The sequence below is a fragment of the Electrona antarctica genome, assembly GCF_951216825.1.
Source record: "Electrona antarctica genome assembly, chromosome: 1".
Taxonomy (NCBI): Eukaryota; Metazoa; Chordata; class Actinopteri; order Myctophiformes; family Myctophidae; genus Electrona; species Electrona antarctica.
The window spans coordinates 7,517,457-7,542,738 of NC_136806.1; the positions used below are offsets into that span (position 1 = coordinate 7,517,457).

General features: G+C 42.8%; 3 protein-coding genes across 9 annotated transcripts; all 3 read right to left on the reverse strand.

Annotated features, from left to right (window-relative positions):
• Positions 1-705: 705 nt before the first annotated feature.
• On the reverse strand, positions 706-13,336 carry LOC306927580 (heterogeneous nuclear ribonucleoprotein 87F-like; the record flags this gene model as incomplete). The annotated part of the gene is made up of 10 exons (XM_079507375.1): positions 706-913; positions 1,732-1,825; positions 7,638-7,731; positions 7,893-7,999; positions 8,096-8,249; positions 8,407-8,510; positions 8,636-8,751; positions 9,621-9,848; positions 11,406-11,538; positions 13,195-13,336. The coding sequence occupies 9 exons, from the start codon at positions 13,334-13,336 to the stop codon at positions 1,734-1,736; spliced, it is 1,170 nt and encodes a 389-aa protein (XP_079363501.1). The 3' UTR covers positions 706-913; positions 1,732-1,733.
• Positions 706-25,282, reverse strand: LOC306921525 (uncharacterized protein). Of its 6 annotated transcripts, none has more exons than XM_079498686.1 (7): positions 25,020-25,281; positions 23,142-23,257; positions 22,934-23,040; positions 22,621-22,777; positions 22,415-22,521; positions 22,152-22,255; positions 706-898 (listed from the first exon to the last, which is right to left on the reverse strand). In XM_079498686.1, exons 1-6 carry the CDS (start codon positions 25,109-25,111, stop codon positions 22,163-22,165), a joined length of 672 nt encoding a protein of 223 aa, XP_079354812.1. In that variant the 5' UTR covers positions 25,112-25,281; the 3' UTR covers positions 706-898; positions 22,152-22,162. The 6 variants fall into 6 exon arrangements, with proteins under 6 accessions (XP_079354812.1, XP_079354813.1, XP_079354814.1 ...); XM_079498687.1 differs by lacking the exon at positions 706-898 and adding an exon at positions 21,133-21,340 and having other exon boundaries at positions 22,421-22,521; positions 25,020-25,282; XM_079498688.1 differs by lacking the exon at positions 706-898 and adding an exon at positions 21,133-21,340 and having other exon boundaries at positions 22,202-22,255.
• Positions 14,115-18,765, reverse strand: LOC306921506 (heterogeneous nuclear ribonucleoprotein A1-like 3). 2 transcript variants are annotated; one of them, XM_079498650.1, is made up of 8 exons: positions 18,519-18,765; positions 17,552-17,667; positions 17,327-17,430; positions 17,016-17,169; positions 16,811-16,917; positions 16,559-16,649; positions 15,054-15,147; positions 14,115-14,330 (listed from the first exon to the last, which is right to left on the reverse strand). In XM_079498650.1, exons 1-7 carry the CDS (start codon positions 18,608-18,610, stop codon positions 15,056-15,058), a joined length of 756 nt encoding a protein of 251 aa, XP_079354776.1. In that variant the 5' UTR covers positions 18,611-18,765; the 3' UTR covers positions 14,115-14,330; positions 15,054-15,055. The 2 variants fall into 2 exon arrangements, with proteins under 2 accessions (XP_079354776.1, XP_079354775.1); XM_079498649.1 differs by having other exon boundaries at positions 16,556-16,649.

Here is a 25,282-nt window from a genome sequence, read left to right on the forward strand (position 1 = left end):
TAGGGATAAGGCACAGGCTAAAATAGGGGCCTAGTTATGCATAGTCGTGGCATATAGAACTATGAGCGAGGACAGCAGTTTGCCATGCTGTAGGAAGTGTTTAAACATGTCCATCAGTGGCTTCTTTCTAAAAATTAAGATGGGGTTAGCTCCCAGCATTTGGTGTGTGTGTGTGTGTGTGTAGGGAGTTAAAGTTCAGAATCTCTACATTTTTTAAGGCACTGTACATTTTAACAGTTTTATATAAAACAAAATTAGTACAAAACTACAGCTCGAGTGTGAGGCTGGTATGGTGCGTTGCAGTCTTTTGCCTTACGGTTCCGTAAAATTCAAACCCATTGCCATATTTTAGTTGTAATCTGGATTACAGTAAATGTATAAGTCATGACAACCACCTGAGAAGTATGTCAATAATGTACTCCTACTTGGTGAGGGCTACTTTTGAAGACTGGGCATGAGCAAATACTCTTCTGGAAACAGAAATCAGCATCTCCATAAAGCGTATAGTAATGATACAGAAGCACAAAGTGCTCTAAAATATCCTGATAGATGGCCGTGTTGACTTGATAACAGCCCAACACCAGCAATAGGACATGGAACCCCAAATCAGGATGACAATGCAGCCAATCCCACTGATTTGACGGCACAGAAACAGTATTCATAATCTAATCATGAATTGTGTAGATGGAAGAAATACGAATATCATCAAGTAAAACAAATGTTTATTAGTAAAGAATTTCCACAAATGCGATAGGTATATAAAAGAAAAACGGTATATAAAAGTATATAAAAGCCCAAGTCAGTCATCTTCACCAACGGTCTCCACCACGGTCATAACCACCACCTCCGCTCCTCTCGCCGTAGCTCCTGTCACCTCCGTATCCTCCGTCACCACCTCCTACGGTGTAGACCCCTGGGTGTGGTTATAATATTCAAATGTCTTCCATGTGTATTTTTGGTTTCTTTCTGAAAGCCCTCGAGTCAAGAGGCCCAATCGAAATATACAGTACCGCTTTAGTGACACACTAAAATCACCTCCCCTAACGCCTCCCCCATTATCATACAGCAACATCTATGGATCATATGCAGACCGGACCGCGGCCATCTTACCATATAAGTTAATGGCAAGGTGCTAAGAAGGTGCAACTTCCCATTGGCAGCCCATTCATCCAAACATAAAAGTCATATCTGATTGTATTAAACAACGTCAAACTCACCAACATTGCAGCTGTACGGAAAGCTTGAATTATTCTCTTTATATCCTCAAAGTGTTTGTTTCATAAAAATCCACCGTAGACATGTTATGAGCTACTCTGTCCTCACAGGTGATTATTTTTCTATGTGGTGCCGCGCTATGAACTTGTAGTTCTGCTATTTTTTTAAAAATCGTGAAAATGTGCCTCAAATCTTTGAATATATATTATTACAGAGTTTCAGTTTTTAACTCAAATCTTTGCTTCTGGGGAGGTCCATGACATGAAATATTGAGAACCACCGATATAGAAACATGAGGTTTTTTTAGAAGAAAACAAAACCGACGTCAGGCCTAAATGGGTTAACACTGCTGAACAGACCTATAACCACTACATACAGTATACTAACATTAGCCGTCATATCCATACCAGCTGTAGGAATCACCAGGATCCTGCCCAAGAACTATCCGACAGTAAAGACACAATTAAAACCAGCAGCTTTAAACAGGTGTTCAATTCACTAATTATTCCTTCCTACATTTAAGGCTTCCTACACTCCGTGTAGCCACCAACGGGGAAGCTGCTCCTGTCGCCAGGGCCGGCATGGAATCTGTATCCTCCACGACCAAAACCTACACAAATGATGGGGAGAGAATACATTTACCATGCCATCGACCAAGAATAAATGTGCCAGAGATGGGAAAGCCCAGAGCCATATAATAGAAGAGTTGCGTTATTGAGGGGGCACAGAACAGCCCGGTCACGTGATCCCAGAAGCGCTCGGGCGCACAGCTGCGCTCTCATGGAGAGCCTGATTAGGGACAGCCTGGGGGCAAGGGGCCAGTGAGGCTATTCAACGTTGAGGCGCTCGGTCCTAGTGGTAGGAGGAGGGACTACAGGCGGACCCGTGGATTCATGACCGGGAAACCCTGTGCAGCTGGGCTTTAACATTGATCGCTCGGTTGCACTTCCGCATTTGACCACCAAAATTTGGTGGTCAAATGCGGAAGTAGACGTTCTGAGACGGTACTTCCGGCAGTCTTCCGGGTGCTTCAAAACGCCACTGAGCAACTTCCACTGACATGAATAGCTGGGGGGGGGGGGGGGGGGGGCGGAGCTTTGCGCCAGTTCAGTCTCTATCCTTTTATATACTCTATGCCTGGGGGGCTCCGTCTTTTTGGCAAATCTAGAACTTCCTGTTTGAGAGCTAGCAAATTTAAGACATCCGGTTACTTTCAGAATAAAAGCGTCGTTAATTAAATAATTATTACCTTACATTAGTATTATTATTACATTACAGTTATGGTGAAGACACACATTATGTTTCTGTGTAAAAATAATTAAATAACGTAAAAGAAGTTGTAAACTGTATGTCTTTTTCTTTCCATTGAAAGTGTACACTGTTATATTAGCAATGATTTATTTTTTTGTAACTTTCAAAGCCTTGTCTGTATTCTTTTATATTTTAGTCCACTTTTTGACCTTTCACCTCGCTGTATGGCATGCCAATTTTTGTTTTACACCTCTGCTGCTTAGCGGACAGTGTGGTGTTGTAGAGGAGGTCTCCCCGGACGCGTGCATATGTCACACTAGTCGAAACATAGAAGGGATTTTTGTCCAGCGTCCACTTTATTAAGTCCATGCACTCCAGTGAATGGACTTGGGCACTCCAGTGCATTAGTCTAGTGGGAAGAGGGGGGTATCATGCACCCCCCGGAAATATACTTCTAATCAGTGTTTTCTTATTGGAAAAAATGTGCTGAAAATGATGAGCTATGATAAAAAGTTGTCAAAATGTCCCACCTACCTCAAAACCCCCTTTTTGGTATATGGCTCTGGCGAAATTGTGTAAAGGCAAATATGAATTCACTAAAATTACATAAATAGACATGGAAGTCTGAAATTTGTCATGGAGTATCCTGACACATATGGGTAAGTAGAAGAATAGGATTTGGGGGGTTGCTACCATTATAGTTTTAAATATGACCTACATTATCCCCAGAAAAACTAAAAAATATGCTGTCCGCTTGACTAATAACAACAAAGATGGTTATTTTCCAACACATTATGGTGAAAATCACTGCCTCACTTGTATATAGAAAACTTCCCATATCCCTAAGCTTCATTTTGAGCCCAAGATAACCTTTCTATCTTGAAAATTACTCTTTCTGTAGCCAAAACTCTGAACTACCGGTATACCTCAAATCGGTGAAAATTGTATATTCAGTCAGTATCAGCTATACATTTGGAATGAATGAATTTGAACTGACTCCACATTATGGAATATTTCTTACTTGAATAAGCCATGTTAAAAAGTTGGCAAAGTGTCCAATCTACCATTTTTATGCAAATGAGTGTCACCATTATCAAAACAATCGATGTTTACTATATCTCAGCCAATATTGCACTTAAATGAACAAATAAGGTGTCTATACTTGTATGTTTTGAGGGTCAAGGATCTCAGTGAAACTATTCTTAAAGTGACCACATGTGCCCGTGGCATGCTGGTGTAAAAATCAGTGCTGCCATTACAATAAAGTCACATTTATACCAAGTAAGAGATACCAATATTGCATATAACTTTACAAATAAGGTATCTAGACAGGTGTTGTGTTTTTATGCTAGCTTTATAATTTAGAATATATATACTGTAGCATAACATCACACACGAAAAACATCCTCAGTATGAACAATAGTAGGCGGCAGTATACACACTATAGAATGGCCTGCACTATGCAGTATAAAATACAAACAGTCACACAATCCTGTAACAGTATTCCATCATATACACACTCAAAGGCAAAAATGTAAGAACAGTGGTGGTGCAGGCTAGTGTATAGGGTGGCTATACACTAGCCTGCACCATAAAGAACAAAATGCAGTTCTTCGTCTTCTTGTCCATGGTCTCCAATGACAAGGAGATCAAAGGTTGGTAGGACTGGACCGCAGGACCACACTGGATTTAAAAACCCTTCGATTTTCAACCATCCCTGCCCTTCATAGGGTTTTGGTTTTTCCACAATAGCTTCATCAGCTCGCTTGTATAAGGCAACACGATGGTTCTCTTCAGAGCAGAGTAGCATGGAGGAAGACGAGCCAGGTCAACTTTAGATTTAAGAAGTGAGTTTGTCATTTGCCCCCACCATTGTCTGCAGCAACTTGGCATGGGTGAAGTCCACTGGGGCAGCAGTGGCTCAGGGGTAGAGTGGCCGGATGGTAACCGCAAGGTTGCCATTTCAAACCCTGGCTCCCCCAGAGTCAGTGTCAAAGTGTCCTTGAGCAAGACACCTAATTGCTCCTGATGTGCTGGTTGATGCCTTGCATGGTTTCCGCCGGTGTATGAATGTGTTTGAATGGGTGAATGTAATGGACAATCTATGTAAAGCGTCTTGGATAAAGGCGCTATATAAATGCACCATTTACCATATTGAAGACTCACAACTCTGTCCATACAGCAGACAGATGAATTGCTGCAACTATACTAATTAAGGATCTGTTCCATATAGACCGATTCAGAAACGGGTCTCATGGTCGCAGGCAACATATTTCCTGTGGACGGAGACGACATAACAGTCGGCTCTTCTACTACATTGAATGGATAGAGAGACCAAATAGAGTGCTGAAACGTTACTCTTTTACCTGCTTTTTAATAACACTAACTTTACAAAGATGCCCAGAACATCAGGATAAACCTGTGTAGTGTATGGCTGCTTCAACAGTGGTGGCAACGTTCAACTTTGGAGAAGAATACGTTGCCTGCGACCATGAAACCCGTTTCTGAATCGGAGATAGTGTAGCACAAGGCACATTTCAAGGACCCCCATAACACTTACGGGTCCATTTGGTTCCATTTTGTACGTTCAGAATTGCACACCAGTAAGATGTCAACAGCTCAGTGGCCTTGTAGTCAGAGCGTTCGCCCTGAGACTGGGAGGTCGGGGTTCGATCCCCTGGCCGGGTCATACCAAAGACTCAGTCGGTAAGTCGGACATGTCCCTGCTACATACTAGTGTCATGTCCAGGGGGTGTACTTGTACATCAAGCTACCTCATACTACAGAAACAGGAGATAGGCTTCTGCCCTATGGGCCTCATGGCTACACAAGGCTTACTTACAGGTCCATTTGGTTCCATTTTGTACACTCTAAAGTTACACACCCGCAAGAAGCTCTGGATATCATCAACAGCTCAGTGGCCTTGTAGTTAGAGCGTCCGCCCTGAGACTGGATAGTCAGGGGTTCGATCCCCAGCCGGGGAATACCAACGGGTTGGATTGGGGTAAGTCCCTGCGACATACTAGTCATGCCAGGGAGTGTACTTGTTAGGCTCCTGCCCTATGGGTCATATGGCTTGGCTAGGCTCAGAATATATGCTATTTAAATTGTGAGTCTTCAGTGAAAGAGTGGTGGGGCAGATGACAAACTAATTTCTAAATCTAAAGTTGACCTGGCTCGCCTTCCTACATGCTACTCTGCTCTGAAGGAATACCGGACATCTCACCCCGGTGAGTTGTCTTCACTTTTTGACATGTCGGGGTGAGTTGTCTGTACTTTCCGCTGGGGCGAGTTGGGCGAGAAAGTACGGACAGCTCACCCCGGAAAGTGAAGACATCTCACCCCGGTGAGTTGTACAAACTGCTGTTTGAACTTTGTTTACAATGTTTCTATATTTAAATAAACTACATTACATTTGACCGTACATTTGACTCTTGTGTTATATTCTTGTGAAATATTCAGTAAAGTATAGCTCAAAGGCTACATATTCAGTCAGACTTTTGGTGAGTTGTCCTGACAACTCACCCCGAACGTGAAGACAACTCACCCCGAAAGTGGCCAAAAGTGAAGACATCTCACCCCGGAAAGTGAAGACATCTCACCCCTGGTGAGTTGTCTTCACGTTTAGGGGTGAGTTGTCAGGACAACTCACCAAAAGTGGCAAAAGGGGTGAGTTGTCTTGTTACCCTCTGAAGAGAGCCACCGTTGCCTTATACAAGCGAGCTGATGAAGCTATGGTGGAAAAACCAAAACCCTATGATGAAGGGCAGGGATTGTTGAAAACCAAATAGTTTTTGAATCCAGTGTGTCCTGTGGTGCAGTCCTATACCAACCTCACTGCTTGATCTCCTTGACACTGGAAAGCATGCACAAGAAGCCGACGAGATAGAGGAATTTATTTCATCGGCACTGATTTGCACACCAGCATTCCATGGGCACATGTAGTCACTTTAAGAATAGTTTCACTGAGATCCTCGACCCTCAAAACATAGGTCTAGACACCGTATTTGTTCATTTAAGTGCAGTATTGGCTGAGATATAGTGAAAATCGATTATTTTGATAATGGAGGCACTCATTTGCATAAAAATTGTAGATTGGACACTTTTCCAACTTTTTAACATAGCTTATTCAAGTAAGAAATATTCCATAATGTGGAGTCAGTTCAAACTCAGTCCTTCATTAATTTATTCCAAATGTATAGCTGACTGACTGAATATACAATTTTCACCGATTTGAGGTATAGTTCAGAGTTTTGGCTACAGAAAGAGTAATTTTCAAGATAGAAAGGTTATCTTGGGATCAAATTGAAGCTTAGGGATATGGGAAGTTTTCTATATACAAGTGAGGCAGTGATTTTCACCATAATGTGTTGGAAAATAACCATCTTTGTTGTTATTAGTCAAGCGGACAGCATCTTTTTTTGTTTTTCTGGGGATAATGTAGGTCATATTTAAAACTATAATGGTAGCAACCCCCCAAATCCTATTCTTCTACTTACCCATATGTGTCAGGATACTCCATGACAAATTTCAGACTTCCATGTCTATTTATGTAATTTTAGTGAATTAATATTTGCCTTTACACAATTTTGCCAGAGCCATATACCAAAAAGGGGGTTTTGAGGTAGGTGGGACATTTTGACAACTTTTTATCATAGCTCATCATTTTCAGCACATTTTTTCCAATAAGAAAACACTGATTAGAAGTATATTTCCGGGGGGGTGCATGATACCCCCCTCTTCCCACTGTACTACATGGACTTGGGCATTTATCCATTTAGATAACTTTTTTACGTTATTTAATTACTTATTTTTACACAGAAACATAATGTGTGTCTTCACCATAACTGTAATGTAATAATAATACTAATAATGTAATGTAATAATTATTTAATTAACAACGCTTTTATTCTGAAAGCAACCGGTTGTCTTAAATTTGCTAGCTCTCAAACAGGAAGTTCTAGATTTGCCAAAAAGACGGAGCCATTCGGATCCATGCAGTCGGTCAACATCCGGTTCAGGAACTGTCCCTAATCGGCGTCCTCAGTAGCGCTAGAAGCCGCCATTACGCAGGCCCCATGAAGTCAACGGAGTTTGCAGAGTTTGCTGTCTTTTCTAAGGCTCTGGGAAAGCCTAACTTAAAGAGTCTAGCGTAAAAAGCCCATCATCACCACCATATTTGCGTATTAAGGAGGTTCCTCGGCCAGCACCACTGGAACGTCGCCTTGCAAGCCAAAAAGTGATCAGGCCATCCGATTCCATGCTCTGAAATGACAATACATTATAACAGTTATCCATCGTCAATACATTATTTATGTACAGCCAATTGTGTTTAGTCGGTGCAGTACCGTGTTGTGCCACCAGGCCACCATGTGCCTTACAAAACGGCTTCCATTAACATCTGCGACACGATATCGTCAACTCACCCTTACATTCGTTGCATTCAGTGCATCCTTTGCAGCCTCTGCGTTGTCGTACGTCACAAAGCCGAATCCCCGAGACCTGCCTGTAACCTCGTCTGTTTCAATTTCAACTGTAGACAAAAAAAATAGAATGAAATATTGAATGTGGTTAAATAATAAAAATCATGAATGTGGTCGTTATCAATTGTGGATCACAAGTAGTTTACCTTCAACAATGAATCCGTAGCTGGAGAAATATCGCTGCAACGTGTCCTCGGTGGTGTTGTAGCTCAGCCCATACACAAACAGCTTAGTCTCAGCTAGTCGCTCGTAGTTTGTCGCACTCGCAGCATAAACAGTGATCATCTGGCCGTCCAGAGTCTGCAAATGCAATGACATCAATACGTTATAACAAACAACACAACAGCCATTGTCAGTTGTCTTGTATCCGTTGCAGTACCCTGTTGTGCCACCAGGCCACCATGTGCCTTACAAAACGGCTTCCATTAACATCTGCGACACTATATCGTCAACTCACCTTTCCATTCATTGCATTCAGTGCATCCTTTGCAGCCTCTGCGTTGTGGTACGTCACATAGCCGAATCCCCGAGACCATGTAACCTCGTCTGTGATGACGCTAACTGTAGACAATTCAAATAGAATACATTAAAAGATTTAAAAAAATAAACAGAAAGAAAGAAAGAAAGAAAAAGGAATTTGCGAATGAATGTGGTTGCCATTATAGATCACAACTCAAGTAGTTTACCTTCCTCAATGATTCCGTATTTGGAGAACGCCAACCACAACATGTAATCGTTGGTCCAGTAGCTCAGCCCATGAATGAACAGCTTGCGGTTACTCGTCTCGTCCAACATGTTATGTCTAAAGAGAACACAACAACTGTGACTGTCACATTCAGACTCAACTCCTTCTAGTGTGGAATGTGCTTTAATTACAACAGCAGATTCAACTCTGTTAAGGTATATAAACTCGGCACAAAAGGCTTGGAAACGTAACTTTGGTCGGTTATTTCTTCCCATTAACGCAGTCAGGACGGGAACCCCTTTTGGTGTTTCAGCATTTGTTACAATAGCTATTGGAAAAATAGCAAATCTACAAGCTTTTAATTTATTTTATATAGTTTCTATTGTTGATTAGTCACCTTTACAACGAGGTATAGCCTGTAAGTATCGGGCATTCCTGGAATGAGCAAACACAGCTAAACGTGTGGGTAGCGCAAAAAAACAGGATTTGCTGCAAGTCAGCCAATGTGGTTCTGTTGGTCACTCTAGCACGTGCAGCATGCCCAAGATGATCGCAGGGGTGTTCAATTGGGTCAAGGTCTGCAGGCCATTCCATACCAAGTTTTTGTGGCTGTGTATGGATCTTCCAGACGCTAGAGAGTTCCAACACTGTGTAAAAATGGCCAATGTGTTGTTTTTTTCCTTATTGCTGTGGGAGAGTGCAAACATCCAATCCACTAAGCAACTCGAAGCAAGGGTGAATACCAACCATTTGCCATTTTGGCAAATTTGGAGGCACTAAAGCACACATTTAGCCGTGTTGCTCATTCCAGGAATCCCCGATCCTAGCAAGCTATTATACCTCGACTAATAAACAATATAAAATAGCAATTTATCATTAAAAGGGGTGAAATAGCAACCAAAGTTACATTTCTGAACCCTTTGTGCCGAGTATAACATAATGTAGGAACACAAATCAGAAAGGGTCACATCAGTCTGCCTACTTACCCTACAATCAGCAGAGAGGAGATCAGGAGGGCTGTAGAACAGCTGAAGAGTGGGAAAGCAGCAGGGCCAGATGACATCCTGGCAGGAGGCATAATGGCAGATGTTGATACCACCGTGAGCCTGTTGCATGCACTCTTCACAATGATCTGGGAAGAAGAAGGAGATACCTTGGGACTGGAAAGAGGGCCTTGAGGGCCTTGCTGCAGCTCGGTGAGTTGAGAGGGAACTCTGGGAGCAATCAAGAAATGCTCTGTGTTTGACTGCAACCTATTTAAATAGTGTCAGTGGGCGGGGCCAGTGCCATGCATTTCACTGAGGCTTGATTGTATGAATGGGAGGGGCCAGCATCAGGTATGAATGGGAGGGGCCAGCATCACTGGATGATTTTTGAGTGGTGCAACCACTCCTATTAGACAGTTACGTTTGTCCCTCCAGGTCCCTGGTTGGGTCTGTCTGTCTGAGCAGTGAGGCACGAAATAGCCTTTGGTTGGTTCTCACAACCAAGTGTCACTGTTGTGCAGCCTAAAACACACACACACACACACACACACACACAAACACACACGCACGCGCGCGCACGCACGCACGCACGCACGCACGCACGCACGCACGCACGCACGCACGCACGCACGCACGCACGCACGCACGCACACACACACACACACACACACACACACACACACACACACACACACACACACACACACACACACGCACACACGCACACACGCACACACGCACACACGCCCACACGCCCACACGCCCAGTGTCTGCCACTGAACGAGGCATGAGTTATGCCTGTTCAAAGGTTTCATTTTCAAAAAATTGCTATAGCGCCCCCCTTTGGCCAATTGGAGTAAGGCGGGTTTCAGTGCTATTTGGCATGACCCTCTACCATACTGTAAAGTGTCATAAGCATATGACGCTGCGTGTATTTATTATGGGCAAAAGAAGAATTTTCACAAAACAGCAATTTTCTTTTCTCTTTCACTTAAAAATAGTATAGATTCCAAAGTTCACGTGTAGAAATTTCCGTGCATTTTGATCAAATATCCTGGGAGGAGATCATTTTGACTGATTTTCATAAAATTCAAAATGTCGGGTGATCTAGAGGTCAGAGGTCAAAAGTAAGAGCACAATACTTGTTCGGCATGAGGAGACGCATGTGCATCGAAGTTTCTTTGCTGACGGTCAAGCGGTTCATGCGCTATGACAAAGCTAATTAATTGTCCCTGTGCCAAAAACGGCACGAGCAAAAGTGCCAAATGATTTTAGACCGATCGCCCTCACTCCTCTATTAAGCAAATGCATGGAGCGTGTAGTGAGTAAGGAGCTCTCACTGCAAACAGCTAAGTGCAGTTTGCTTATAGAGCCAGTCGAGGAGTAGAGGATGCCACTCTAACTTTATTGGACAAAATACATAGTCATTTAGACAAACCCAAAACATACGTCCGTGTCCTTTTTATGGACTTCTCCTCTGCTTTTAATACGGTCCAACTCCATCTTCTCCTAAAACGCCTGTGTGACCTGAACGTCAGTAGCAATCTCATGTTGTGGATTAGGGAGTTTCTGAGAGAGAGACCCCAGCGAGTCTGTATTAATAACACTCTGTCTGACTGCCTTGTCCTAAACACTGGCGTGCCACAGGGGTGCGTTTTATCCCCTCTGTTATTCTCCCTATACACAAATGAGTTGAAATATAACAACAAAGACTTCTCTCTCATAAAGTACGCTGACGACATGGCCCTGGTTGCCTGCCTGCAGGACGTTTCCAGTCCCTCTTACTCCCAGCACATCGACCGTATTGCCACCTGGTTTGACAGCAGCTTCCTTGACCTTAATGTCACTAAGACCAAGGAGCTGTGCTTGGGAGGGGGCTCAAGAGCAGAGGGCTCAGGGTCCATCTTTAGGCCTGTTACTATGAGTGGGGAGGAAGTGGAGCAGGTCAGTGACAACTGCTGTGGACATTTTAAATAAGAAAATGTTTAAATAGTCTAAGCGCCACTGCTCATGATCACTGTTGTTATGTTAATGTGAATGCATTTTTATATAGTATCTTAATGCACCTGTGTATTTTTTGTAATGTTTTATTGTTGTAACTGACTGCCGGTGTGCCAAAGACAAATTTCCATTTTATGTAAATTTAATGGACAATAAAGTTTTCTTTATCTTTATCTTACTTTCAGCGCCATTGCCGACGATTAAAGTCAATTGACGCCTAATTTTGATACTGGCGCTTAACGCCATTGCCGACGGCCTTCGGCAATTGCGCTTTTATGGCGCGTTCGATTGCTCGAGCCATAATGCTACTCACGTTAGCCGGTTAGCTAGCTGTGTTGTTAGCACAGAACTGGATCGCCCATCTTAGATCGTCGTCGCCATAATAATCCATTCTATCCATTTCTTTCAATTGCCTGTATCTCCTATTCCTTGTCCCAGATGGCATTTTGGTCAAAACAGCGTTTCTTTGACGGCACAGATATGACGATCTGGAGCTCTGCAGAGCTCCGGTCTGGCTTCAGATGGTAAACAAGGCCTGTCCGCTCCGTGTAGTTTCCTAGGTTATGACTACTGCTTGTGGACCGGAAATGGCGGCTTTTCAAAATAAGAGCTCAAATTTTAAAAAATCCTGGCGTGAATTAGATCCTAATTTTTCAATAAATGATAGCGGCCTAAGTGTTAAGACAAACATGAAACATTAAACCTGTGTCAAAAAACAGACAGACAGTCCCGAAGGGACCAAGTCCCTTCAGAACTGCTTGGTCCCTTAATTATGTTAATCTGGGTATATATACAGACTGCAGGGTCAGACATAGATCATTGGCGCCTGCTGTAACTTCTTTTAGGGGTGGCGGTGGCTCAGGGGTCGAGTGGCTGGATGGTAACCACAAGGTTGCCAGTTCGAACCCGGGCTCCCCCAGAATTAGTGTCGAAGTGTCCTTGAGCAAGACACTGAACCCCAATGATGTGCTGGTTAGTGCCTTGCATGGTTTCCGCCACCATCGGTGTATGAATGTGTGTGTGAATGGGTGAATGTAATGCACAATCTATGTAAAGCGCCTTGGATAAAGGCGCTATATAAATGCACCGTTTACCATTTTACAAGCACACGACACGTCACAGGAAGTGTGTGTGTGTCTCTCAGCATGTATTCACAATGACCCTGTCTTTGGAGTTGTATTTAATCAATCTGTCAATTTGATGAGTGGCCTAGTAAGCATATCTTTAGCCCTACACAGTATGATACAAAATACTTTTGTTTGTCGTGTGTGTGTGGGTGTGCGTGTGTGTGTGCATGCGTGCGTGCGTGCGTGCGTGCATACTTTTGTCATGACCTTTCTTCTTTTTATAATTGCATGAATACCGTTTTTACTTGACTTTTAAAACAAATCTGCTCTAGCATCGGGTACTACTACTGATAAAGAAATGTTGAACCTTGAGGGCCTAGAGAACATCCTATCCATATGGAACATGCAGAACGTTTTTGGTGGATGAGGCTGTAGTTTTTTCTTAGCTTAACCTAAAACAATGAAAAGTCTGAGCTTCCATCAACACATGCAATGATTTGTTTCACCTTCATTCATTCGGACATTCACCTCCACAGCTCCACCCTGTGTAGGAGAGGAGGCATTGTTCCATTGTGTTGAACGCTCCAGTGACAACTCCATGCATGGACATTGGGACATTAGTTTGGGCCCTACTTTCACCAGTGCCATAGTGCCAAATAGCAATCAACAAGATTACGAGTCAATGTATATCAGATTTTTTTTTTTTAAATAAAAAAATAGGGATAAGGCACAAAAATAAAAAAATAGGGATAAGGCACAGGCTAAAATAGGGGCCTAGTTATGCATAGTCGTGGCATATAGAACTATGAGCGAGGACAGCAGTTTGCCATGCTGTAGGAAGTGTTTAAACATGTCCATCAGTGGCTTCTTTCTCAAAATTAAGATGGGGTTAGCTCCCAGCATTTGGTGTGTGTGTAGGGAGTTAAAGTTCAGAATCTCTACATTTTTGAAGGCACTGTACATTTTAACAGTTTTATATAAAACAAAATTAGTACAAAACTACAGCTCGAGTGTGAGGCTGGTATGGTGCGTTGCAGTCTTTTGCCTTACGGTTCCGTAAAATTCAAACCCATTGCCATATTTTAGTTTTTTTTTAGTAAATGTATAAGTCATGACAACCACCTGAGAAGTATGTCAATAATGTACTCCTACTTGGTGAGGGCTACTTTTGAAGACTGGGCATGAGCAAATACTCTTCTGGAAACAGAAATCAGCATCTCCATAAAGCTAGTAATGATACAGAAGCACAAAGTGCTCTAAAATATCCTGATAGATGGCCGTGTTGACTTGATAACAGCCCAACACCAGCAATATGACATGGAACCCCAAATCAGGATGACAATGCAGCAAATCCCACTGACTTGACGGCACAGAAACAGTATTCATAATCTAATCATGAATTGTGTAGATGGAAGAAATACAAATATCAAGTAAAACAAATGTTTATTAGTAAAGAATTTCCACAAATGCGATAGGTATATAAAAGCAAAAAAAAAAAAAGGTATATAAAAGTATATAAAAGCCCAAGTCAGTCATCTTCACCAACGGTCTCCACCACGGTCATAACCACCACCTCCGCTCCTCTGGCCGTAGCTCCTGTCACCTCCGTAACCTCCGTCACCACCTCCTACGGTGTAGACCCCTGGGTGTGGTTATAATATTCAAATGTCTTCCATGTGTATTTTTGGTTTCTTTCTGAAAGCCCTCGAGTCAAGAGGCCCAATCGAAATATACAGTACCGCTTTAGTGACACTAAAATCACCTCCCCTAACGCCTCCCCCATTATCATACAGCAACATCTATGGATCATATGCATTTGCATCTGATTGTATTAAACAACGTCAAACTCACCAACATTGCAGCTGTACGGAAAGCTTGAATTATTCTCTTTATATCCTCAAAGTGTTTGTTTCATAAAAATCCACCGTAGACATGTTATGAGCTACTCTGTCCTCACAGGTGATTATTTTTCTATGTGGTGCCGCGCTATGAACTTGTAGTTCTGCTATTTTTGAAAAATCGTGAAAATGTGCCTCAAATCTTTGAATATATATATTAGTTTCAGTTTCAGTTTTTAACTCAAATCTTTGCTTCTGGGGAGGTCCATGACATGAAATATTGAGAACCACCGATATAGAAACATGAGTTTTTTTTAGAAGAAAACAAAACCGACGTCAGGCCTAAATGGGTTAACACTGCTGAACAGACCTATAACCACTACATACAGTAGACTAACATTAGCCGTCATATCCATACCAGCTGTAGGAATCACCAGGATCCTGCCCAAGAACTATCCGACAGTAAAGACACAATTAAAACCAGCAGCTTTAAACAGGTGTTCAATTCACTAATTATTCCTTCCTACATTTAAGGCTTCCTACACTCCGTGTAGCCACCAACGGGGAAGCTGCTCCTGTCGCCAGGGCCGGCATGGAATCTGTATCCTCCACGACCAAAACCTACACAAATGATGGGGAGAGAATACATTTACCATGCCATCGACCAAGAATAAATGTGCCAGAGATGGGAAAGCCCAGAGCCATATAATAGAAGAGTTGCGTTATTGAGGGGGCACAGAACAGCCCGGTCACGTGATCCCGGAAGCGCTCGGGCGCACAGCTGCGCTCTCATGGAGAGCCTGATTAGGGACAGCCTGGGGGCAAGGGGCCAGTGAGGCTATTCAACGTTGAGGCGCTCGGTCCTAGTGGTAGGAGGAGGGACTACAGGCGGACCCGTGGATTCATGACCGGGAAACCCTGTGCAGCTGGGCTTTAACATTGATCGCTCGGTTGCACTTCCGCATTTGACCACCAAAATTTGGTGGTCAAATGCGGAAGTAGACGTTCTGAGACGGTACTTCCGGCAGTCTTCCGGGTGCTTCAAAACGCCACTGAGCAACTTCCACTGACATAAATAGCTGGGGGGGGGGGGCGGAGCTTTGCACCAGTTCAGTCTCTATCCTTTTATATACTCTATGCCTGGGGGGCTCCGTCTTTTTGGCAAATCTAGAACTTCCTGTTTGAGAGCTAGCAAATTTAAGACATCCGGTTGCTTTCAGAATAAAAGCGTCGTTAATTAAATAATTATTACATTACATTATTATTACATTACAGTTATGGTGAAGACACACATTATGTTTCTGTGTAAAAATAAGTAATTAAATAACGTAAAAAAGTTGTAAACTGTATGCCTTTTTCTTTCCATTGAAAGTGTACACTGTTATATTAGCAATGATTTATTTTTTTGTAACTTTCAAAGCCTTTCACCTCGCTGTATGGCATGCCAATTTTTGTTTTACACCTCTGCTGCTTAGCGGACAGTGTGGTGTTGTAGAGGAGGTCTCCCCGGACGCGTGCATATGTCACACTAGTCGAAACATAGAAGGGATTTTTGTCCAGCGTCCACTTTATTAAGTCCATGCACTCCAGTGAATGGACTTGGGCACTCCAGTGCATGGACTTGGGCATTTATCCATTTAGATAACTTTTTTACGTTATTTAATTACTTATTTTTACACAGAAACATAATGTGTGTCTTCACCATAACTGTAATGTAATAATAATACTAATAATGTAATGTAATAATTATTTAATTAACAACGCTTTTATTCTGAAAGCAACCGGTTGTCTTAAATTTGCTAGCTCTCAAACAGGAAGTTCTAGATTTGCCAAAAAGACGGAGCCATTCGGATCCATGCAGTCTGTCAACATCCGGTTCAGGAACTGTCCCTAATCGGCGTCCCCAGTAGCGCTAGAAGCCGCCATTACGCAGGCCCCATGAAGTCAACGGAGTTTGCAGAACTCTGTCTTTTCTAAGGCTCTGGGAAAGCCTAACTTAAAGAGTCTAGCGTAAAAAGCCCATCATCACCACCATATTTGCGTATTAAGGAGGTTCCTCGGCCAGCACCACTGGAACGTCGCCTTGCAAGCCAAAAAGTGATCAGGCCATCCGATTCCATGCTCTGAAATGACAATACATTATAACAGTTATCCATCGTCAATACATTATTTATGTACAGCCAATTGTGTTTAGTCGGTGCAGTACCGTGTTGTGCCACCAGGCCACCATGTGCCTTACAAAACGGCTTCCATTAACATCTGCGACACGATATCGTCAACTCACCCTTACATTCGTTGCATTCAGTGAATCCTTTGCAGCCTCTGCGTTGTCGTACGTCACAAAGCCGAATCCCCGAGACCTGCCTGTAACCTCGTCTGTTTCAATTTCAACTGTAGACAAAAAAAAAATAGAATGAAATATTGAATGTGGTTAAATAATAAAAATCATGAATGTGGTCGTTATCAATTGTGGATCACAAGTAGTTTACCTTCCACAATGAATCCGTAGCTGGAGAAATATCGCTGCAACGTGTCCTCGGTGGTGTTGTAGCTCAGCCCATACACAAACAGCTTAGTCTCAGCTAGTCGCTCGTAGTTTGTCGCACTCGCAGCATAAACAGTGATCATCTGGCCGTCCAGAGTCTGCAAATGCATTGACATCAATACGTTATAACATACAACACAACAGCCATTGTCAGTTGTCTTGTATCCGTTGCAGTACCCTGTTGTGCCACCAGGCCACCATGTGCCTTACAAAACGGCTTCCATTAACATCTGCGACACTATATCGTCAACTCACCTTTCCATTCATTGCATTCAGTGCATCCTTTGCAGCCTCTGCGTTGTGGTACGTCACATAGCCGAATCCCCGAGACCATGTAACCTCGTCTGTGATGACGCTAACTGTAGACAATTCAAATAGAATACATTAAAAGATTTAAAAAAATAAACAGAAAGAAAGAACGAAAAAGGAATTTGCGAATTAATGTGGTTGCCATTATAGATCACAACTCAAGTAGTTTACCTTTCTCAATGATTCCGTATTTGGAGAACTCCAACCACAACATGTAATCGGTGGTCCAGTAGCTCAGCCCATCAATGAACAGCTTGCGGTTACTAGTCTCGTCCAACATGTTATGTCTAAAGAGAACACAACAACTGTGACTGTCACATTCAGACTCAACTCCTTCTAGTGTGGAATGTGCTTTAATTACAACAGCAGATACAACTCTGTTATATAAACTCAGCACAAAAGGCTTGGAAACGTAACTTTGGTCGGTTATTTCTTCCCATTAACCCAGTCAGGACGGGAACCCCTTTGGGTGTTTCAGCATTTGTTACAATAGCTATTGGAAGCGATCTACAAGCTTTTAATTTATTTTATATAGTTTCTATTGTTGATTAGTCACCTTTACAACGAGGTATAGCCTGTAAGTATCGGGCATTCCTGGAATGAGCAAACACAGCTAAACGTGTGGGTAGCGCAAAAAAACTGGATTTGCTGCAAGTCAGCCAATGTGGTTCTGTTGGTCACTCTAGCACGTGCAGCATGCCCAAGATGATCGCAGGGGTGTTCAATTGGGTCAAGGTCTGCAGGCCATTCCATACCAAGTTTTTGTGGCTGTGTATGGATCTTCCAGACGCTAGAGAGTTCCAACACTGTGTAAAAATGGCCAATGTGTTGTTTTTTCCTTATTGCTGTGGGAGAGTGCAAACATCCAATCCACTAAGCAACTCGAAGCAAGGGTGAATACCAACCATTTGCCATTTTGGCAAACTTGGAGGCGCTAAAGCACACATTTAGCAGTGTTGCTCATTCCAGGAATCTCCGATCCTTACAAGCTATACCTCGACTAATAAACAATATAAAATACCAAGTTATTAAAAGGGGCGAAATAGCAACCAAAGTTACGTTTCCGAACCCTTTGTGCCAAGTATAACATAATGTAGAAACACAAATCAGAAAGGGTCACATCAGTCTGCCTACTTACCCTACAATCAGCAGAGAGGAGATCAGGAGGGCTGTAGAACAGCTGAAGAGTGGGAAAGCAGCAGGGCCAGATGACATCCTGGCAGAAGGCATAATGGCAGATGTTGATACCACCGTGAGCCTGTTGCATGCACTCTTCAAAATGATCTGGGAAGAAGAAAAGATACCGTGGGACTGGAAAGAGGGCCTTGAGGGCCTTGCTGCAGCTCGGTGAGTTGAGAGGGAACTCTGGGAGCAATCAGGAAATGCTCTGTTTGACTGCAACCTATTTAAATAGTGTCAGTGGGCGGGGCCAGTGCCATGCATTTCACTGAGGCTTGATTGTATGAATGGGAGGGGCCAGCATCACTGGATGATTTTTGAGTGGTGCAACCACTCCTATTAGACAGTTACGTTTGTCCCTCCAGGTCCCTGGCTGGGTCTGTCTGTCTGAGCAGTGAGGCACGAAATAGCCTTTGGTTGGTTCTCACAACCAAGTGTCACTGTTGTGCAGCCTAAAACACGCACGCACGCACGCACGCACGCACGCACGCACGCACGCACGCACGCACACACACACACACACACACCCAGTGTCTGCCACTGAACGAGGCATGAATTTTCACAAAACAGCAATTTTCTTTTCTCTTTCACTTAAAAATAGTATAGATTCCAAAGTTCACGTGTAGAAATGTCCGTGCATTTTGATCAAATATCCTGGGAGGAGATCATTTTGACTGATTTTCATATAATTCAAAATGGCGGGTGATCTAGAGGTCAGAGGTCAAAAGTAAGAGCACAATACTTGTTCGGCATGAGGAGACGCATGTGCATCGAAGTTTCTTTGCTGACGGTCAAGCGGTTCATGAGCTATGACAAAGCTAATTAAGACAAACATGAAACATTAAACCTGTGTCAAAAAACAGACAGACAGTCCCGAAGGGACCAAGTCCCTTCAGAACTGCTTGGTCCCTTAATTATGTTAATCTGGGTATATATATACAGACTGCAGGGTCAGACATAGATCATTGGCGCCTGCTGTAACTTCTTTTAGGGGTGGCGGTGGCTCAGGGGTCGAGTGGCTGGATGGTAACCACAAGGTTGCCAGTTCGAACCCGGGCTCCCCCAGTTAGTGTCGAAGTGTCCTTGAGCAAGACACTGAACCCCAATGATGTGCTGGTTGGTGCCTTGCATGGTTTCCGCCACCATCGGTGTATGAATGTGTGTGTGAATGGGTGAATGTAATGCACAATCTATGTAAAGCGCCTTGGATAAAGGCGCTATATAAATGCACCTTTTACCATTTTACAAGCACACAACACAGGAAGTGTGTGTGTGTCTCTCAGCATGTATTCACAATGACCGTCTTTGGAGTTGTATTTAATCAATCTGTCAATTTGATGAGTGGCCTAGTAAGCATATCTTTAGCCCTACACAGTATGATACAAAATGCTTTTGTTTGTCGTGTGTGTGTGTGTGTGTGTGTGTGCGCGCATACTTTTGTCATGACCTTTCTTCTTATAATTGCATGAATACTGTTTTTACTTGACTTTTAAAACAAATCTGCTCTAGCATCGGGTACTACTACTGATAAAGAAATGTTGAACCTTGAGGGCCTAGAGAACATCCTATCCATATGGAACATGCAGAACTTTGTGGATGAGGCTGTAGTTTTTTTCTTATCTTAACCTAAAAAAAATGAAGTCTGAGCTTCCATCAACACATGCAATGATTTGTTTCACCTTCATTCATTCTCCTCCACAGCTCCACCCTGTGGAGGAGAGGAGGCATTGTTTTATTGTGTTGAACTCTCCAGTGACAACTCCATGCATGGACATTGGGACACTAGTTTGGGCCCTGTTCACCAGTGCCAGCCCATAGTGCCAAATAGCAATCAACAAGATTACGTGTCAATGTATATCAGATTTTTTTTTAATAAATAAAAAAAGTTTAGGGATAAGGCACAGCAAAAATAGGGGCCTAGTTATGCATAGTCCTGGCATATAGAACTATGAGCGAGGACAGCAGTTTTCCATGCTGTAGGAAGTGTTTAAACATGGCCATCAGTGGCTTCTTTCTCAAAATTAAGATGGGTTAGCTCCCAGCATTTGGTGTGTGTAGGGAGTTAAAGTTCAGAATCTCTAAATTTTTTAAGGCACTGTACTTTAACAGTTTTATATAAAACAAAATTAGTACAAAACTACAGCTTGAGTGTGAGGCTGGTATGGTGCGTTGCCTTACGGTTCCGTAAAATTAAAACCCATTGCCATATTTAAAACCTTTTAGTTGTAATCTTGATTACAGTAAATGTATAAGACATGACAACCACCTGAGAAGTATGTCAATAATGTACTCCTACTTGGTGAGGGCTACTTTTGAAGACTGGGCATGAGCAAATGCTCTTCTGGAAACAGAAATCAGCATCTCCATAAAGCTAGTAATGATACAGAAGCAATAAGTGCTCTAAAATATCCTGATAGATGGCCGTGTTGACTTGATAACAGCCCAACACCAGCAATATGACATGGAACCCCAAATCAGGATGACAATGCAGCCAATCCCACTGACTTGACTGCACAGAAACAGTATTCATAATCTAATCATGAATTGTGTAGATGGAAGAAATACAAATATCATCAAGTAAAACAAATGTTTATTAGTAAAGAATTTCCACAAATGCGATGGGTATATAAAAGCAAAAAGGTATATAAAAGTATATAAAAGCCCAAGTCAGTCATCTTCACCAACGGTCTCCACCACGGTCATAACCACCACCTCCACTCCTCTCGCCGTAGCTCCTGTCACCTCCGTATCCTCCGTCACCACCTCCTACGGTGTAGACCCCTGGGTGTGGTTATAATATTCAAATGTCTTCCATGTGTATTTTTGGTTTCTTTCTGAAAGCCCTCGAGTCAAGAGGCCCAATCGAAATATACAGTACCGCTTTAGTGACACACTAAAATCCCCTCCCCTAACGCCTCCCCCATTATCATACAGCAACATCTATGGATCATATGCAAACCGGACCACGGCCATCTTACCATATAAGTTAATGGCAAGGTGCTAAGAAGGTGCAACTTGTCATTGGCAGCCCATTCATCCAAACAGAAAAGTCCTAAACAACGTCAAACTCGCCAACATTGCAGCTGTACGGAAAGGTCAAATTATTCTCTTTATATCCTCAAAGTGTTTGTTTCATAAAAATCCACCGTAGACATGTTATGAGCTACTCTGTCCTAGCAGGTGATTGTGCCACGCTATGGACTTGTAGTTCTGCTATTTTTGAAAAATCGTGAAAATGTGCCTCAAATCTTTGAATATATATTATTACAGAGTTTCAGTTTTTAACTCAAATCTTTGCTTCTGGGGAGGTCCATGACATGAAATATTGAGAACCACCGATATAGAAACATGAGGTTTTTTAGAAGAAAACAAAACCGACGTCAGGCCTAAATGGGTTAACACTGCTGAACAGACCTATAACCACTACATACAGTATACTAACATTAGCCGTCATATCCATACCAGCTGTAGGAATCACCAGGATCCTGCCCAAGAACTATCCGACAGTAAAGACACAATTAAAACCAGCAGCTTTAAACAGGTGTTCAATTCACTAATTATTCCTTCCTACATTTAAGGCTTCCTTAATTACTTGTTGTCCGTTTAGCCACCATTTGTGAGTCCTCCACGACCAAAACCTACATAACGTCGCCATGCAAGCGAAACAGTGATCTTATGGCCATCCGATTCCATGCTCTGAAATGACAATACATTATAACAGTTATCCATCGTCAATACATTATTTATGTACAGCCAATTGTGTTTAGTCTGTGCAGTACCGTGTTGTGCCACCAGGCCACCATGTGCCTTACAAAACGGCTTCCATTAACATCTGCGACACTATCGTCAACTCACCTTTACATTCATTGCATTCAGTGCATCCATTGCAGCCTCTGCGTTGTCGTACGTCACATAGCCGAATCCCCGAGACCTCCCTGTAAGGTAGTCTGTGACAACTTCAACTGTAGACAAAATAAATAATAGAATGAAATATTGAATGTGGTTAAATAATAAAAATCATGAATGTGGTTGTTATCAATTGTGGATCACAAGTAGTTTACCTAACACAATGTTTCCGTAGCTGGAGAAATATCGCTGCAACGTGTCCTCGGTGGTGTCGTGGCTCAGCCCATTAACAATCAGCTTAGTCTTGTCCCTAGTCGGGTCGTTTGTCGCACTCGCAGCATAAACAACAGTGATCATTGAGCCGTCCAGAGTCTGCAAATACAATGACATCAATACGTTATAACATACAACACAACAGCCATTGTCAGTTGTCTTGTATCCGTTGCAGTACCGTGTTGTGCCACCAGGCCACCATGTGCCTTACAAAACGGCTTCCATTAACATCTGCGACACTATATGTCAACTCACCTTTCCATTCATTGCTTTCAGTGCATCCTTTGCAGCCTCTGCGTTGACGTACGTCACATAGCCGAATCCCCGACACCTGCCTGTAACCTTGTCTTTGATGACTCTAACTGTAGACAATTCAAATAGAATACATTAAAAGATTTAAAAAAATAAACAGAAAGAAAGAAAAAGGAATTTGCCATTATAGATCACAACTTAAGTAGTTTACCTTCCTCAATGATTCCGTATTTGGAGAACTCCAACCCCAACATGTAATCGCCGGTCCAGTAGCTCAGCCCATGAATGAACAGCTTGCGGTTACTCGTCTCGTCCAACATGTTATGTCTAAAGAGAACACAACAACTGTGACTGTCACATTCAGACTCAATTCCTTCTAGTGTGGAATGTGCTTTAATTACAACAGCAGATAAAACTGTTATATAAACTCGGCACAAAAGGCTTGGAAACGTAACTTTGGTCGGTTATTTCTTCCCATTAACGCAGTCAGGACGGGAACCCCTTTTGGTGTTTCAGCATTTGTTACAATAGCTATTGGAAAAATAGCAAATCTACAAGCTTTTAATTTATTTTATATAGTTTCTATTGTTGATTAGTCACCTTTACAACAATGTATAGCCTGTAAGTATCGGGCATTCCTGGAATGAGCAAACACAGCTAAACGTGTGGGTAGCACAAAAAAAACAAAAATAAAAACTGCTGCAAGTCAGCCAATGTGGTTCTGTTGGTCACTCTAGCACGTCCAGCATGCCCAAGATGATCGCAGGGGTGTTCAATTGGGTTGAGGTCTGCAGACCATTCCATCCCCATACCAAGTTTTCTAGCGAGTTCCAACACAGAGTGTAACTAGAAAAAGTGCCCTTCTGGGCACAGGTCTCCACCAGGAGGATAGGAGTGTGTGATGTTTGGCAAAATGTTTAGGAGTAATATATAAACGTGTGTGTGTGTGTGTGTGTGTGTGTGAGACAAGGCTTGGCCTGTTGTAGCGCCACCATGAGGCTGATTTGAAAACTGTCAAGTGGCATTTCTTCCTCAGCCTAGTGGGAATATGCATGCACAGTTTCACCGCAATCGGACGCTGCGTGAAATTTGGATAAAATCTGAAGTAATATTACAAAATGTGTTTTACATTATGTCGGCCTCCTGGTGGCGCTATAAAGAGCAGATGTGAAGAATTCCAGGCAAAGGTTTTTCCTTGGCCTCTAGGGAGTTGGCATACAAAGTTATCCACAGATCCGTGCAGTTAGAGGTAAAAACACTTTTCAGCCAGTTATAGCGCCACCATGAGGCTGAATTGAAAATGTTCACATGGCATTTCTTCCTCGGCCTAGTGGGAATGTGTATGCACAATTTCACGGAAATCACACGATGTGTTCATGATTTGCAGCATTTTGTTTGAAACTGAGCACTCCTGCGAACTTTGGAAGCCAATCTTAGCCAATCAGGATGGAGTCTGAGAAATCTGAAAGACCTGTTTCGTTGAATGGCTCTAGAGAGACTGTGTACCAATTTGTGTGATGTTTGGACAAAATCTGTAGGTGTACTGTCCAAAATCTTGTTTTGTACAAAGCGGCCTCCTGGTGGCGCTATAACAGGCCGTTCTGGAAATTTTGGGGCAGAGGTTCATCGTTGGCATCCAGGGAGTGTGTGTGCAAAAGTTGGCATCAACCGGGTTAACGGTGCCAGAGATTAGCTGTTCACAGACGGACAGACGGACGGACACACGGCCACACGGACGGACGGAGTGCAAAACATACTCTCTCCCCATGCCTTCGGCCTGGTGGAGACAAAAATGGCCAATATGTGTTGTTTTTTCCTTATTGCTGTGGGAGAGTGCAATCATCCAAACCACTAAGCCACTCGAAGCAAGGGTGAATACCAACCATTTTGGCAAATTTGGAGGCACTAAAGCACACATTTAGCCGTGTTGCTCATTCCAGGAATCCCCTAATAAACAATATAAAATAGCAATTTATCATTAAAAGGGGTGAAATAGCAAACCAAAGTTACATTTCTGAACCCTTTGTGCCGAGTATAACATAATGTAGGAACACAAATCAGAAAGGGTCACATCAGTCTGCCTACTTACCCTACAATCAGCAGAGAGGAGATCAGGAGGGCTGTAGAACAGCTGAAGAGTGGGAAAGCAGCATGGCCAGATGACATCCTGGCAGAAGGCATAATGGCAGATGTTGATACCACCGTGAGCCTGTTGCATGCACTCTTCAAAATGATCAGGGAAGAAGAAAAGATACCGTGGGACTGGAAAGAGGGCCTTGAGGGCCTTGCTGCAGCTCGGTGAGTTGAGAGGGAACTCTGGGAGCAATCAGGAAATGCTCTGTGTTTGACTGC